The sequence below is a fragment of the Nycticebus coucang genome, chromosome 15 (genome assembly GCF_027406575.1).
Source record: "Nycticebus coucang isolate mNycCou1 chromosome 15, mNycCou1.pri, whole genome shotgun sequence".
Lineage (NCBI taxonomy): Eukaryota > Metazoa > Chordata > Mammalia > Primates > Lorisidae > Nycticebus > Nycticebus coucang.
Window position 1 is genome coordinate 59,589,731 of NC_069794.1, and position 15,677 is coordinate 59,605,407.

The 15,677-nt window shown below is 37.5% G+C and overlaps 1 protein-coding gene across 1 annotated transcript in view; it reads right to left on the minus strand.

Moving 5' to 3' along the window:
• The window catches only part of VWA8 (von Willebrand factor A domain containing 8), a 468,998-nt gene that overhangs the window by 166,841 nt on the left and 286,480 nt on the right, over positions 1-15,677 (minus strand). Inside the window, exons 27-29 of the mRNA XM_053563447.1 lie at positions 9,909-10,017; positions 7,494-7,632; positions 5,023-5,222 (exon numbers count right to left, since the gene is read on the minus strand). Of these exons, the coding sequence (XP_053419422.1) occupies positions 5,023-5,222; positions 7,494-7,632; positions 9,909-10,017 (448 nt within the window). The remainder of the gene's footprint in view (positions 1-5,022; positions 5,223-7,493; positions 7,633-9,908; positions 10,018-15,677) is intronic.

Here is a 15,677-nt window from a genome sequence, read left to right on the forward strand (position 1 = left end):
CAAGGTAGTATCATTGAAGCACTCAAGAATTAAAACAGTATTTGTACAACATATCTTTTTCCATACCATATACTTTGAATCTTGGCTGTATTAAAAAATTTTACTAAACACATCAACAAAGCTTTCCTTTTTCCACAAACATCACCTTTAGAATACATCATCTGTGTAATATGTAAGAATGTGTGCTAGAAATATTCTTTAAGAAATTAACATATAAGAAGTATTATTCACTGGCACTTGAAAGTTTTGAAAATGGTAGTGATGTCTTAATGTTTTCCTTCAGAAAGCATGTAAGTTAAAAATTTACCAAGTCTCTATTCTAGATTAAATCTTTCATGAGTAAATATATTTTAATGCAGAAAGCCCTCTTGTCTGATAAATATGTACAACATTAACACGAATTCTTAGCACCTAAGCAATTTGGAATAATATTAACCTTTCTAAGCAAAAAACATTCTAAAAATAAAGTTTTACTCCAAAAATGATTACGCAGAAGGATAAGCAGTTGATTCAACAGAAACGATTAAAAAGAAAAATAAGTTAGTATAGTTTTCCATTTTCTTCCTTTTTAGGGTCTAATACTGATAGGCTCATAACTTGGCATGAGTGAATTAAAAAACTGTATTTTTTTAGGTGACAAAAAACATGTATATATTTCCAGCCATGGCTGTATTTAGAATTAGTTTTATAAGCAATTGGCAACACGAAGGAGTTCTGTGGCTCCATCCTTTTAGATGTTAATGGTTTCCTTCTGTAAATGACTAATGATAGATTCTGTCTGAGTTTAAAAATAGAATTTTGCGTCACACATGAGTACATGTTAACTGTGGCTTTGGCACTCCCTAAAGGGGGGCAGGGAGAAGCGAGTGAGCAATTTTACTGTTTGTATTTGACTGGGAGAAAAGTAACCTCTGGATGACCTCAATGTCCCAAAGTCTGAAATTCTAAACTTTGTACAGATGTAATAAATAATCTCAGGGGGAGGTGGGGGAAGGGTCTTTATTTTTAGGCATGGCCAAGTTTTCCTTTCCTCACTTAAGATTTTATTTTAGTGAGGAATTTTTGAATAACTTCTTAAACTAACTGAGGAAATGCATCTGTAGCAAAACCTTATTTTAAAAAGATATGTAATAAGTGAATTCACGGGAGTACTTCTTTAATATTTTAGCTTCATCTTCAGTTAGGGCAGAATGAGGAAGAAGGAATTGATGGCAGCCCACTTATTTTTATTCTGCTAGAATTATTTATCAGTTGTTAAATTTCACAGCTTTGTGTTGTTTATATGAAATTCAACAGGTCTAATCCTAACAGGGCCATATTATAAAATAGACAGTCAAGACACGCTGTCTGGGAAAAGAGGAGGCAGTTGAGAAGACAGAGTGGAAGTCTCCCGACCAGCTGAGTATGGAAGGCAGCACGTAAGAACACCAGGAGACCAGGTACTCCTGGGCCGTGGAAGTCATGTGCAGGTTCATAATGAAAAACATATTTTCTTTGATGAAAGTCATTGTAATTGAACACAGTATTCGTCAGCAATGTTGCCAAATAATCGGATCTATTGAGAAAATAAAACACTTGCTAAGAATCTAAAAATCTGGTGCTTTAAAAGAATTTGCATATGTAAATTTGATAATCTGACAGCTAAGAATTTGGCAAGACTGTTTTTAAAAAATACCCCAAATTTAGATTCTGATTCACATTTGATTCCGTTACTAAATTATAAACTACCAAGACATTGCATGCTTTTTATGACAGATTGTTCTGGCTATAGAGTTTATTCCAAGAGCATTGATATTTTATTGGAAATTTATAAAGTAAAATTCTCATTCCAATTTTCTGGACACAAATTTTTATAAGCAATATCTGGGTATTTATAAATTCTGCTTTTAGGGGAAAGTGGAAGTATTGAAATGTGAAAACAAAACCAGAAAAACCTTATTAACTCATAATTCATGAAATTTAGGCAAGGACTAAAGTTATAAAGTTGACATTTCCTCGGGGAACTACTGACATGTTATTTATGCAATACTTTCCTCTTGATTATAGTCTAAAAGTATTGTTTCTTGGTAACAGTTTTCCCTTTGAATACTTGTATGTAACAGTATTGCTTCTTTTATTTAAAAGAATTGCCTATTATGAATACTTTCTAATTTTTCAAACGAATCTTTCCCCCAAAATCTGTAGTGAGTGAGAGATTGGGTAAAGTTTAATTCTGGTAGTCAATCAAATTTGGTTTTAATCTCAGTTCTGCTATGTACCTGTTGGAAAGGTTACTTGAACGCAATGAGTATCAGTTTCCTTATATGTAAATATGGATATCAGCTACCTCACTGGGCAGTTGTAAGAATAATATGAGATAATGTATGTAATCTCTCCCTGACACACTGTCAGCATTTAACAATGGACCCTTCCCCTTGAGCCATTCATCTCTTGCCTTCCAGAGTACCACCCTCCTCGATTTAGTCATCTACTCCACTGGCCACTCATTCTTCATCACTGTCATTGATTCCTCCTCATTTTCCTAATGTCTTAAAATTTTATTGAGCTAAGGCTTAGTGCTTGGACTTTCCTTCCTTATCCACATTCAGTCTCTTGGTGAAACCCTTCAGTCTCATGGCTTTAAGTAAACTGCATATGCCAGTAACTCCCAGATTTGTGTTTCCTGTTCTGACCTCTCTCCACTGAGCTCCAGCTACGTATTTAACAGCCATCTCAAATTTAATCAAACATCATCTGAGACTTCCTCCCAAACTGAATCCTTCCCCATCACAGTTTATATCTAGTTCATCCAAATTTCTCAGGCCCCAAATCTTTTTTTTTTTCTGTTGCAGTTTGGCCGGGGCCAGGTTCGAACCTGCCACCCTCAGTATATGGGGCCGGAGCCTTACGCACTGAGCCACAGGCGCTGCCCTTCAGGCCCCAAATCTTAAAGTTACTCTTAACTGTCTCTTTCTACATATATATCTGATCAGTTAGGAAATCCTGTTTTTCATATCTTCAAAATATACCCAGAATCTATTGTTATTTATGACCTCCACCCTTCTCCAAATGACCATTGTCTTTTACCTGGGTCACTGCAAAAATGTCTTAACCAGCCTCCCTCATTCTGTCTTAGAAAATTCATTACAGAGCAGCTAGAGAAATCCTTTAAAAATGAGTCAGATCATGCTAGTCCTCTGCTCAAAACCCTAATGCCTTCCCTTTCATTCATAGTTTGGGCCCAGAAACTTCAATGGGCTGAAGACTATGTAATCTGCTTCGTAATGCCCTGCTACTCCATCCCCACTCCAACCCACAGAGTATTCGCTTTACCTCTTCCTCCGCCCTCCCCCATTGAACATTTCCCACCACACTTCTTTAACAATGAAGAGCCAAGTGCCAGCCTCTTGGATAGGGGTCTTCAAACTATGGCCCGCGGGCCACATGCCGCGGTCTGATTGTATTTGTTTCCATTTTGGTTTTTTACTTCAAAATAAGATATATGCAGTGTGCATAGGAATTTGTTCATAGGTTTTTTTTTGTTTTTTTTTTTAAACTATAGTCTGTCCCTCCAACAGTCTGAGGGACAGTGAACTGGCCCCCTGTTTAAAAAGTTTGAGGACCCCTGCTAGGCCTTTGACTTTACTATTCCCTTTCCTTGATATCTGTTCTCTTTTCTTCCAGATATCTATTCTCCTCTTCACTTCCATCAAGTTTTTATTTAAATATCATCCTCACTCAGTTGGGCAATCCCTGCCTCTTATTTCAAATTGTAATCTTTCAATCTCTTGCTTCTCATCTTCTACTGTAAGATATAATTATTTATTTTCTTTATTGTCCACTTTTCTGCACCAGAACATAAGCTTCTGAGGACAGAGATTTTGAGTTTTTTGTTCAATGTGGCATTTCCAATGGTCAGCATGTGATATTCATTTGTTAAATGAATAATATGCTTAGTATAGGACTCAGTAAATAACAGCTAAATAGCAGGTACAGAAAACATTAGACTCATTTCCATGGATATAGTACAGATTAATTTAGATCTTTAGAACTCTCACTAATTGAAACACAGCTTGTCTTTTGATCTGCATCTTCTGTTTGGAATTATTTTTAGCCTGACTCTGAGCATCTGGACTTTCCATTAGTGCAATCTTAGTGCACTAATCCATCCTAGCAATGGATGAAACTCGAACACGATTAGATACTAATGGATCTCCCTGTTACATCTTTCATTGAATCTGTGTGGCTATCTCTATGTCAAAAATGGCATACAGGTCTCAAATAAACTGTCATCTCCTAAGATGGGATATCTCAGTACACTTTTTAATGCTACTTACACTCCCAAGTCCTCCAACCCCACCCCCATCGCTTCCTCAGACATAGTTACCATAAAACACTTACCACTACTTGAAACTGGTGTGTTGATTTGTTGGTTTACGTATTTATTGTCTATCTTCCCAAAGAGAGTACAAGCTTTACAATAAAGAATCCTCTGGCCCCAAATGTCAATAGTGTTGAGGTTGAGGAACCCTGACTTACCCGTTTCCAGACTTATAGGTCGTGTTGACATCTCTGCAGGAAGGAAGATACTAGCCTTTGTGGTACTGACAAAATACAACTGCTGACCTGTCCCTTCTTGTCTGCTCCTTGATCTCTAAGAAAACATGTACTTTGGCTTGGTGCCCGTAGCACAGTGGTTATGGTGCCAGCCACATACACCAAGGCTGCTGGGTTTGAAACTGGCCCAGGCCAGCTAAACAACAATGACAACTGCCACAAAAAATAGCCAGGCATTGTGGCGGGTGCTTGTAGTCCCAGCTACTTGGGAGGTTGAAGCAAGAGAATCACTTAAGCCTAGTTTGCTGTGAGCTGTGATGCCACGGCACTCTACCTAGGGCAACATAGTGAGACTGTCTCAAAAACAAAAACAAAAACAAAAACCCACGTACTTTCAGTCACAGGTTGCTAATCACTCTTGCCTATTCCCTCACATAAGTTACTCTTCACATAACTATAGCATGGGAGTACCCTAGTGTGCATTACCTGCTGCTCATGGAGAACCACTTGACCCTTGAGGGGACTTCCCAGTGGTGCCACTGTCACAAACGGGTGCCAGACTCCACTGGCTGTTCTTGGGAAGATGTCAAAAAGGTCCACAAAGTAGCCACTTTTACCAGTCATATTCATAAAGTATAAGCAAACAGGATTGCACGTAACTATATACAGAGTATTTTCTTCATTTTCTGAAATGACAAAAAGGTGTTCATTCTGTAGTTTGAACCAATTTTCTGAGTTAATTGTTCTGTCTTATTACAGGCATTAAGAACTGTTTAGTCTTTGGCTTCACTGAATCATGAAGTTGAGCATCCAGTTGGAACTCAGTAGATGGTTTATAGATGAACCAACCAGGAGAAGCAACTTAGTTCTCACCCTAAACATAGATAGGGCCACACCTATCTACTTGAGAAAATGAATTATCTATTTGTTCCCATAAGAATGCCACAATATCTTGAGCTAACACCATTAAATACATAACTAACAATTCTCACTGTTAGGAAATTCTTCCTTGTAAGACAGCAAAATCTTTTGTGCTCCAGTGAAGATCTGTTTTCTCCTGTTCTCTTGTAGGTTTAGATGGACAACAGTTGGTCAGTCAGTATCATCTGTTTGCTAATCTCACATTTTCTAGACAGTTAAGTAATTCCATTTTCTTAAATCTTAGCTATATGGATCTTTGTTTCTAAACTTGTGCTCATATTTGAGTATTATTATAAATCTGTCTTTTCAAATTGGGTACCTGCATAAGTCCATTTTCTGAATTCTGTGTCAGTGCCTTTTGAATTTTCAAATGCCTGTGAGTAACCTAGTGACCTAATAAAAATGCACATTCTGATGCAGGGAGTCCAGGGTGGGGTTTCAGATTCTGTCTTTCCAACAAACTCCCAAGAGAGGCCAATGCTGCTGGCTTCAGGTCCTCCCTTGGAGTAGCCAGGCTCTGAACCAAGTTTCTCATCATCTCTTATGTGAGCACATTTGAGGCAAGAGATGAAGCTGCTTTTCTGTCATAAACACTGTCACTACCACCCATCACCCAGGTATCTGTTTCACAGTGGTCATATTTTCTGACCTCCCAATTAAGACATAACATATGGGGTAGCGCCTATAGCTCAAAGGAGTAGGGCGCTGGCCCCATATGCCAGAGGTGGAGGATTCAACCCCAGCCCCGGCCAAAAGCTGAAAACAAAACAAAACAACAACAACAACAACAACAAAAAGACATAACATATGACAATGAGACATGACATTTACATTCGAGACTATTCTGGAAAATCTGGAACACTTGTGTGTATGTTATACGTATGTGTGAATGTGTGCCATGTCCACGATATTATAGACGTACAATATTACGTATACATATGTCATTCATATTATATATACTGATACAGTAAATTTAAACAAATAAGCTAACATTGGTTGGAAACACAAGTCAACTACAGGGCTGAAGAAGACACATTATTTAGAAAACAATGCAAATTTTGTGTTATAGTTCTAAATGGCAGATACAATCACAGAATTTATAATTTATGGATCTTTTTAAATGCTTCCATTATCAACACAAATGAGCTCAATTCAACATTTATTGAGAGCACCTCCTTGCATAGTATAGGGGACTAGAAATATGGTGAATGTATTAACAGAAATGTGCTTAATAATTTATTAATTAATTGTTCCCTCTTATTATAGGCATTAAGAACTGTTTAGTCTGTGGTTTCAACATAAATAAAACCCAACCCTGTACATTCTTAACAGCATATATTTTTATTTGAAATAGCAGATTTTGGGAAAAAATAATATGCAGTGAATTTACAGGCACAAACGAGATACTGATATTTGCCTTAACAATTTCCATTTTAGTCAAATTAGAGACTCCCTTCCCCCAGCCACCACTTCTGTTTATATCGTCTAAATACCTCACACCAATTGAGGAACTTCGGCAAGAGGCACCCAAGCACCACTATGTGAATGTCCAGTACTGTTGAAATGTAGATTTCAACATTTCGAAATGTAGATTACAAAAATTCATATCCCTTATCTGCAATTCTTTACAATGATAAGTTTAATAATTGCAAATCATTCCAATCCTACTTTTTACGGTTCATGTAATCACCAAAATGGAATCTTAGCCAAAAAAAAAAAAATCCTACATTTCTCCTTTTTCTTTTTCCCTTCTATTTTTAGCACATGCCTGGGTGTGTTTAACTTTGTGCTACAATTGTAATGAGAAACAGACATATGCATACAAACTCAGCAGTGCTTATGTGGATTCCACTATTGTGTTAGGTTGTTAGAGGAAATTAGTTTTAAATTACATATGTGTATAATTGCTATCCAATCCAAAAAAGACACGCGCCAAGTCTGTCATACACTTTTTGATGTCTGGAGGTTATTTTAATCTCCTTAAAAAAAAAAAAATCTATGTAGGAAAGAAAGATCAAAAGAATAAACTGACATACCACATGATGGAGCAATGTCACAGATTAAATTAATTTCATCCAATGGTAACTTCCAGGAGGCACATTCTTCAGAAAAGTTTAGGGATCTTTCTTCTTGTCTTTCTATTGGATATTCCTGTATGTTTATAAGTACTGCACCCTATAACAAAGTAGTCATCCCAGTTAAACAATTTGAGTAGTCATCAAAGCATAGAAAAGCTACTATTCTTCCTAAATATGTATTAAAGTATCTAATAGATCCAATTTACTGACTGACATAGTACTTATAACGATAATAATACCATGTACTTGCATTTATACATCCTTTCATATGTGGCATCTTATTTCTCACTTTTTCTATTTACTTACAAAATTTACCAGATGCGAAATCCCACAGGATTTCTCATTACTTTATTCCTTTCTAAGCCAAGAGCTACTTTTGAACTCCAAGTACTAGATCCAGAGCTGTCCAAACCAGGAGAATAATTTGTAAATGAATGAACCAGAGCCTGGTATATTTCTGTTGTGAAGAATTATTCTTACACCATTATATAGAAATGTAATGGTTGAAGAACCTTAGTCTTTTAAACTAAGTATTAAAAAATGTGACATTTGAAATAGAACAAAACCAAACTTACTGATAACAACTAGTGTTACTTAAGAAAGCTGCAGTATTTTACATATGGCAATAATTATTCAGTATAAACATAAGCAAAGGAGCTAAATTAATGTTATAGATATTAGTTCTGGATACTTAGATATGACTTCTTGAAAGAATGCTATATTGTGAACATATTTTCAATGATTTTCATGCCCTACAGTCCTTAACCAAAATGTTTGGGTTAGATACTGGTACCCATGTCCCCACTACCCTTTCTTTTTTTTTTTTTTTTTTGTAGAGACAGAGTTTCACTTTATTGCCCTCCGTAGAGTGCCGTGGTGTCACACAGCTCACAGCAACCTCCAACTCCTGGACTCAGGCGATTCTCCTGCCTCAGCCTCCTGAGTAGTGGGACTACAGGCACCCGCCACAACGCACGGCTATTTTTTTGTTGCAGTTTGGCCAGGGCTGGGTTTGAACCCACCACCCTCGGTATATGGGGCTGGCACCCTGCTCACTGAGCCACAGGCGCCGCCCCCCCACTACCCTTTCTATCTAGTTTATATCTCAGGGGCTGGAAGACTAAACTGCGTTTCTCACATTTCCCTGGGAAAGGGTTTTGGAAGTGATTTAGCTTCTGCCAATTAAATGCACTTGTATGGTTTGGAAGACAGACAAGAGGTAGTGATCATCTTCGTGCAGTGATAGCAGACAAGGAGGTGCTAACTGATAGGAGCAGTCAGATTTTATGCTCTGTTGAAGGAGTTGACGTGGCCTACAGGCCATCCATGTCTTACGCACTACCAGTTTTCATAAATATTATTTCATAGACACACAGCCATCCCCATTTGTTTATGTATTGCCAGGGCTGCTTTTGTGGCATGGTGGCAGGGCTGAGTAGTTGTGAAAGAACCTATATGACTGCAAAGCCTCAAATATTTACTGTTTGGTCCTTTAGAGAAAAAGTGTGTGACTAGCGCTCACAGCTCAGCAGTCAGGGCGCTGGCCACATACACCAGGGCTGGCTGGTTCAAACCAGCCTCGGCCTGCCAAACAACGACAACTGCAACCAAAAAATAGCTGGGCGTTGTGGCGGATGCCTGTAGTCCCAGCTACTTGGGAGGCTGAGGCAAAAGAATCACTTAAGCTCAAGAGTTGGAGGCTGCTGTGAGCTGTGATGCCACAGTACTCTACCGAGGGTGACACAATGAAACTCTGTCTCAAAAAAAAAAAAAAAAGAAAAAGAGAGAGAAAGTATGCTGTCCCTGCTTTACTGTATACCCCCCAAGCAACAAGGATGGCGGCAGAAGCAGAAACACTGATCTAGAAACTACAAGTCTAGTGCTCCAGTGCTGCTCCTGACTTCTGTTCCTCCTTACTAATGATTTTATAAACACCTGCTTTGCTACAGTAAATCACTCTCTGCTTGAAATACCTAGACTGATTTCCATTGCAACCAGTTAGTGACTAATACTCCTTTCCTTTATCTTTTCACACCGAGACAGCACCTATCAACAATGTATAGCTAAAAAGAGGTCAAAGACTAAAAAAGCACAAAGTTTTAAACAAACAAGAAGGAAAAATATACGGAGTAACTGCCATAGGAAAAAATATATATAATACCCGACTCACCTGAAATACACATTAACTCTTAACAATTCTATCTGGCCATTAGGAATTGTCTATGCAGAAGCTAAGCTGATGTGAAAATTAGAGCATTAGCTAAAATAATGTCAGAACAAATTATTTCTGAGATTGTATGAATTTTCTCCAGGGAAGATACAGAAAAATTTGTAAGATTCACTATTTTAAGAGGAAATAATGAAGATATCAACCTTTATGTCTATATGACGAGTTTCTGTGGGACACAAGAGTTTCTGCATTCCACTTCCTGCCTGACCAATTGTCCAGTAGCCTATGAACGTCTGCTCCGGCAGAGGCAACCTGTCAAAGATGATTTACAAAGTAAATATTTTTTCTTGTTTCCAAGACACAGGAAAAAATAACAAGTCATCTACATGTATTTATCAACCACATAAATAAATGTGAAGAACACTGTATGTAGAAGTGAGTTATACTTCATTTTATTAAAAGACAGTCTATAGATGGTATACTTATGTTTAGAATATACTGTAAGACAAAAAAGATTCCACATTCCAGAAACTCAAAAGACAGGGTAAGGTCCTGTTTTTCCCCTAATGACAAATATAATTAAACATTATACATATTTTCCCTTGAACTGGTAAAAGAGTTACTCCTTTAACATCTGAATTCCTGATAGAATATAGGATGGATTTAAAAAAACGAAGCAATCTGTCACATTTTTCAGTCTATTCTTCTAAACAGTATATGACAACATTAGTCCTCTGTTTTTAAGTCATATGGGGCAAGTTTCGTAGGCTTTGGCATCACAATTTTTTCCACTTTGAACTAAAATATAATATATACACAGAAATGTTCATATAACTGTCACTTAGTCTGAACACAACCATGTAACCAGCACCCAAAGTAGTGGAGTATCACTGTCACCCAAAAGTACCCTTGGGACCACTGTTAGTCATTGCTCCCACCAAAGGAACTACTACCCTGGCTTCTAGCAGAATCATTCTGTGTTTAGATTCCTTTTTATTTGATGTCATTTTTAAACGAAGTGATTTTCCAAAACAAATATGGTGATGAAAAGTACAAAACAGCAATTTTTTAAAAAGCCTTCATTTTTTTTTTTTTTTTTTTTTTTAGAGACAGAGTCTCACTGTACCGCCCTGGGGTAGAGTGCCGTGGCGTCACACGGCTCACAGCAACTTCTAATTCTTGGGCTTACGCAATTCTCTTGCCTCAGCCTCCCGAGCAGCTGGGACTACAGGCGCCCGCCACAGCGCCCGGCTTTTTGTTGCAGTTTGGCCGGGGCTGGGTTTGAACCCGCCACCCTTGGCATATGGGGCCGGCGCCTTACTGACTGAGCCACAGGCGCCGCCCAAAAGCCTTCATTTTTTAATCACTATCTTTTCTTTGAATCTTTGAAAAAGGAACTATTAATGTCATTTCACCCATTAGAAATTTCTTTTTCAATGATAAGTTAAGGCAAAAAATGATTCAGAGTTAAAAAGCTCTCTAAAAATAACATGCATATGTCTACAAATTGAAATACATGCTTGGAATGAGTTTGATGATCATTAAAACAGTATCTATTTATATTTAGAAATCATTTTATTTTCAGCAAAGTGCTTGTCTGACATAATATTTCCATATGCTTAATAAGACCATATAAAGCTAAGATTTTTTTGTATAAAATAATGGAACCAAACATCTGGTGGAATATGCTTTTTGTACCTTTGAAATGCTAATGTTTAATGCAAGAGGAAAGAAGTTTACTTTGAAATTCTTCTAAGTTATATGATGTGACTCTCTCAAAAGGATGTATATGCTTTTATATCTATCATCTAAAATATATTATAAGTACCTGAACTATTATCCTGATTGTGACACACTTACTTCCATCTTTTAAAAACTAAAAAGGAGTATATCTGGTGGGAAGGGGCCTGAATTAGAGAATTTACTATTATTATGTTCTCTCTTTCAAATGTAGTAAGAAAGAAAAAAAAATCAAATGTAATAAGAATGTATGTCTGTGTCAAAAGGGCAGATCTTAAAAATATCTCTTGTATGGCTCAGTCGGTAGGGCGCTGGCCCCATATACTGAGGGTGGTGGGTTCGAACCTGGCCCCGGCCGAACTGCAACAAAAAAAAAAAAGCCGGGCGTTGGGGCGGGCGCCTGTAGTCCCGGCTGCTGGGGAGGCTGAGGCGAGAGAATCGCTTGGGCCCAGGAGTTGGAGGTTGCTGTGAGCTGTGTGATGCCATGGCACTCTACTGAGGGCCATAAGGTGAAACTCTGTCTCTACAAAAATAAATAAATAAATAAATAAATAAATAAATAAATAAATAAAAAAAAATAAAAATATCTCTTGTGGACTGAGATCTCTCACTCCTAATTTAGGAAATGAACTGCATTTTTCACTTGCTTTCAACTGTTCACCAAGGGAAAATTAAGTCTTCAAATACAGAAGGAGAAAGATGAAGGAGATACATTTAACCTCTCTGTAGCATAGAAAAAATAGTATAACAGAATGCAAGAGAACTGGGTTTTAGTTCTAGTTCTTATTAAAGAGCTATGCAAATGGAATTTGGGAAGGGAAAAGTCAGCGAATTCCCCTCAGTGTTAATCTTTTCATTTGTGAAACAAGGGAGTGATGTGGAAAGTTCCTTAGAGCTGGGGCAGTCTGTGATGATTGAAGGAGTGAGTAGAGGGAAGTGCCAGTGGTAGGTTCAATGCTCCTGCAAAGCCTTGGGGCTCTGAAGTAAAAATAAATAATCAGAATGAAAATATTTACACTTACCAATAGAGCAGGTATCCCTATGGATAGGCATGCTTTACTGAAGCATATTAAAAAGCAGCTCAGGATACATCTAAAATTAGCTTTGTGAAGACAAAAGAAATAGTTTCACATCTTGCAAGCTAATTACAGGTGAAGAATTGTTTAATAAAAATGATCTTTGGTTGATACCTGGCCTAAAAAAATGGATCGAATATATCCTTTAATTATCTTACAAAATCTTAAAAAAAAAAAGTCCTCCATCCATCTGAGAAAAAGTAACTTTCCTCAACTTCTGGTCTTTACTGACAATGCCAAGGATGTTCATAAAATCTGGTTGAACTTGCCAACTCATTCTAAATAACAGTCATGGAAATTACAGGCTGCCAGGCTCTATATAAAAATAGCACTGGCTATTTGGTTGGCAGGGTAGGGAAAGGACCTTCAGGTACCCTACATAGAATCTATTCCAGAACCACATAACAAGATGCTATTGGCAGTAATAACTATAACTGAAAGACACAAAACTCAGGGTATCCCAGAGATGCATGATCAAACTAACTTCATCCTGTTCCTTGGTAACATGAAATGTTGTTTCTAGATTTTTACTGTGGTATCTAGGCTGGCCAACTGAGGTAAACCAAAGCCCCTCATTTATTTTCCATTACTAAGCCCACGCAGTAAATTGTGGAAAAATTTGCCCACTATTAACTTGCTCTCCTTCAGTAAGTTTGTAGTCAGGGGAGAGGGAAAGCATTATTATTTGGGTGTATGAGCAAGCTTTGGAATTTGAAATATAATCAACATCAATTTTGGTGTTGCTCTAAATAACCAGTTAGCAAAGTCTTTATATTCCATTGGTGAAATCTGTCATCCAACTATGACCAGGCTTAAATTTTTATATCTGATTTGATTAAAACAATAAAGGTATTACCCATGGTTTTAAGATCTTGTCACTTGCATTGTTTAACTATGAAGTTCCTAGCTGGAATGAAGGGTGGATTTGATTTTAAGAATGAGGTTAGGCCTATAAATAGCACTACATTTTATCTTCAGTGTCATTCATGAATTTATGTTTTTAAAACGATGTTGTATTTCAATTCCTATGTTGTGAAGTTTCTTAATCCCTTGCGGAAGTATTAATAAAGATCTGGAAGTAAAGTTTTGACTAAAAGCAAGTTGGAATATCAAAATTATGATTCAGGTCAAATGATAGTATTTGAGCAAGTTCTGGAAAGGAACAAAAACTCTTTTTTTTCATAAACATGCATATAATTCATAACATGATGCAGACAGACACCAAAGTCAGGTAATATAGTCTGAATGACATGCAAGAGATTCATCTAAGACTGCTTCCATAAAGAGGTGAGCTGGGGTTTTAAAGAATATGTTCTGGCAAATTTTGGTCTTCTCTGAACATCTGCCAATACTATTTCTGGAATATGAAAGAAAACACATGAAAAAAGATTTGTATCTTTCTAAGGGCATTATGCAATTGGAAGTTGTTGACATATCTATTATCAACAATTCCTAAAACATTTCCTTACCACGAGAACTACCGATTTTCACGGGAATAATGGAACCGTACGGGGTTCAAAAAATCAACAATTACTACCATTTTTGAGAAGGAAAAGAACTCAATTTTAGTAGGCCTCATCCATTCCAAATGTTTTAAACCTAACCTCTGACAAAAATTATGTTGAATTTTCCTAGTGAGTTCCCGGGAGCCTCTCATGGAATACCCTAATGAGTATTTTCAGCTTCGGTTCTTACCTCTTCCCCTTATTCTCCAGACTCTCCTTGCTATTCCTGAAATGCTATGTGTATTTATGCTTTCATAAGGCAATCACCTCTGCCTAGAATTCCTTTCTGCTGCTGATCCCTGGTGAAATCTTTCTCATGTGTAAGGGCCAATTAAAATGTTACTTCTCCTTGCATCCCTTTCCTATGTTCCTTTCTGGGCAGAATGAATTCCTTACTCTTTTGGGTTTCCATATAAATTTGCACATATGAAACTTTTGAAATACAGGTCTAGAGAATCTGTGATTCTATAGAATCTATAAAAATCTGTAATTTTCTTTCTTTCTTTCTTTTTTTTTTTTGAGACAGAGCCTCAAGCTGTCGCCTTTGGTAGAGTGCCGTAGCATCACAGCTCACAGCAACCTCCAACTCCTGACTTAAGTGATTCTCTTGTCTCAGCCTCCCAAGAAGCTGGGACCACAGGCGCCTGCCACAATGCCTGGCTATTTTTTTGGTTGTAGTTGTCATTGTTGTTTGGCAGGTCCGGTCTGGATTTGAACCCGCCAGCTCTGGTGTATGTGGCTGGTGCCTTAGCCACTTGAGCTATAGAGGTGCTGAGCCTGTAATTTTCAATTAAAGACTTAAAAGAGAATAAAATTTTAGAAAAAGCAGGTCAGAACTGAACCTATGAAATTCCTTATAAATACCGTCACATTTACTAAATGAAAAAGCGTATTTAAGAGGAAAAGTACAAAACGCCCTTTGAACACTTTAAGTTAGTGAAAATGGCCTCTACTAATTCCCAGTAATACTCTCCCTTATTTCCTAGACAGAATCTCTCTTTCCTACAGTCTGATATATTCCAATCAAATTAATTTTGCTTTGCTGCAAATGACATATACGTGAGTATGTGCATGGATTTCCCTTCTGTGCCTGGTTCTCCAAGCTTACACTTCATAACTTACAGTTGTATTAACTCTGTCACCTCAGTTCTGCAGAGACGGCTGAAATGTACAATAATTTGGATGCATGAGATGGAAGAAGATTTGGGGAAACTTGCTATTCTTGGCAGATGCTTCTCAAATGCACTCACCAATCCCCAGAATGGCACTGGGCAGCTTAGTGCTGCTGCCCAGCACCACGCCGCGCCAACACAGATGCTGTCAGTTCGCTCCACCCATCTCTGGCTTTCTTCTTCTTCACAGGAGTTGCCAGACTACAGTTTTGGTGGCCTGGGTTTGCTTTCCCTCATCTCTACAAGTTTCATTGCAAAAATACCTTCTCCTTTGCTGCCATCTGCTTTATCAACCACATCTTAGTATTTTTCTAATCTTATGTTCTTTCCTTTCTAATCATTCACAATAAGAATAACTGGGATTGAAACTCTCCCAATTGTTGAAATCTTTCCCAGAAAAAAATGTCCCGGGTTTTCCACCAGAGTCCAGGACTCATAGGATGAAAACTATTCGAATGTGGCACTTTGAATTACCATTG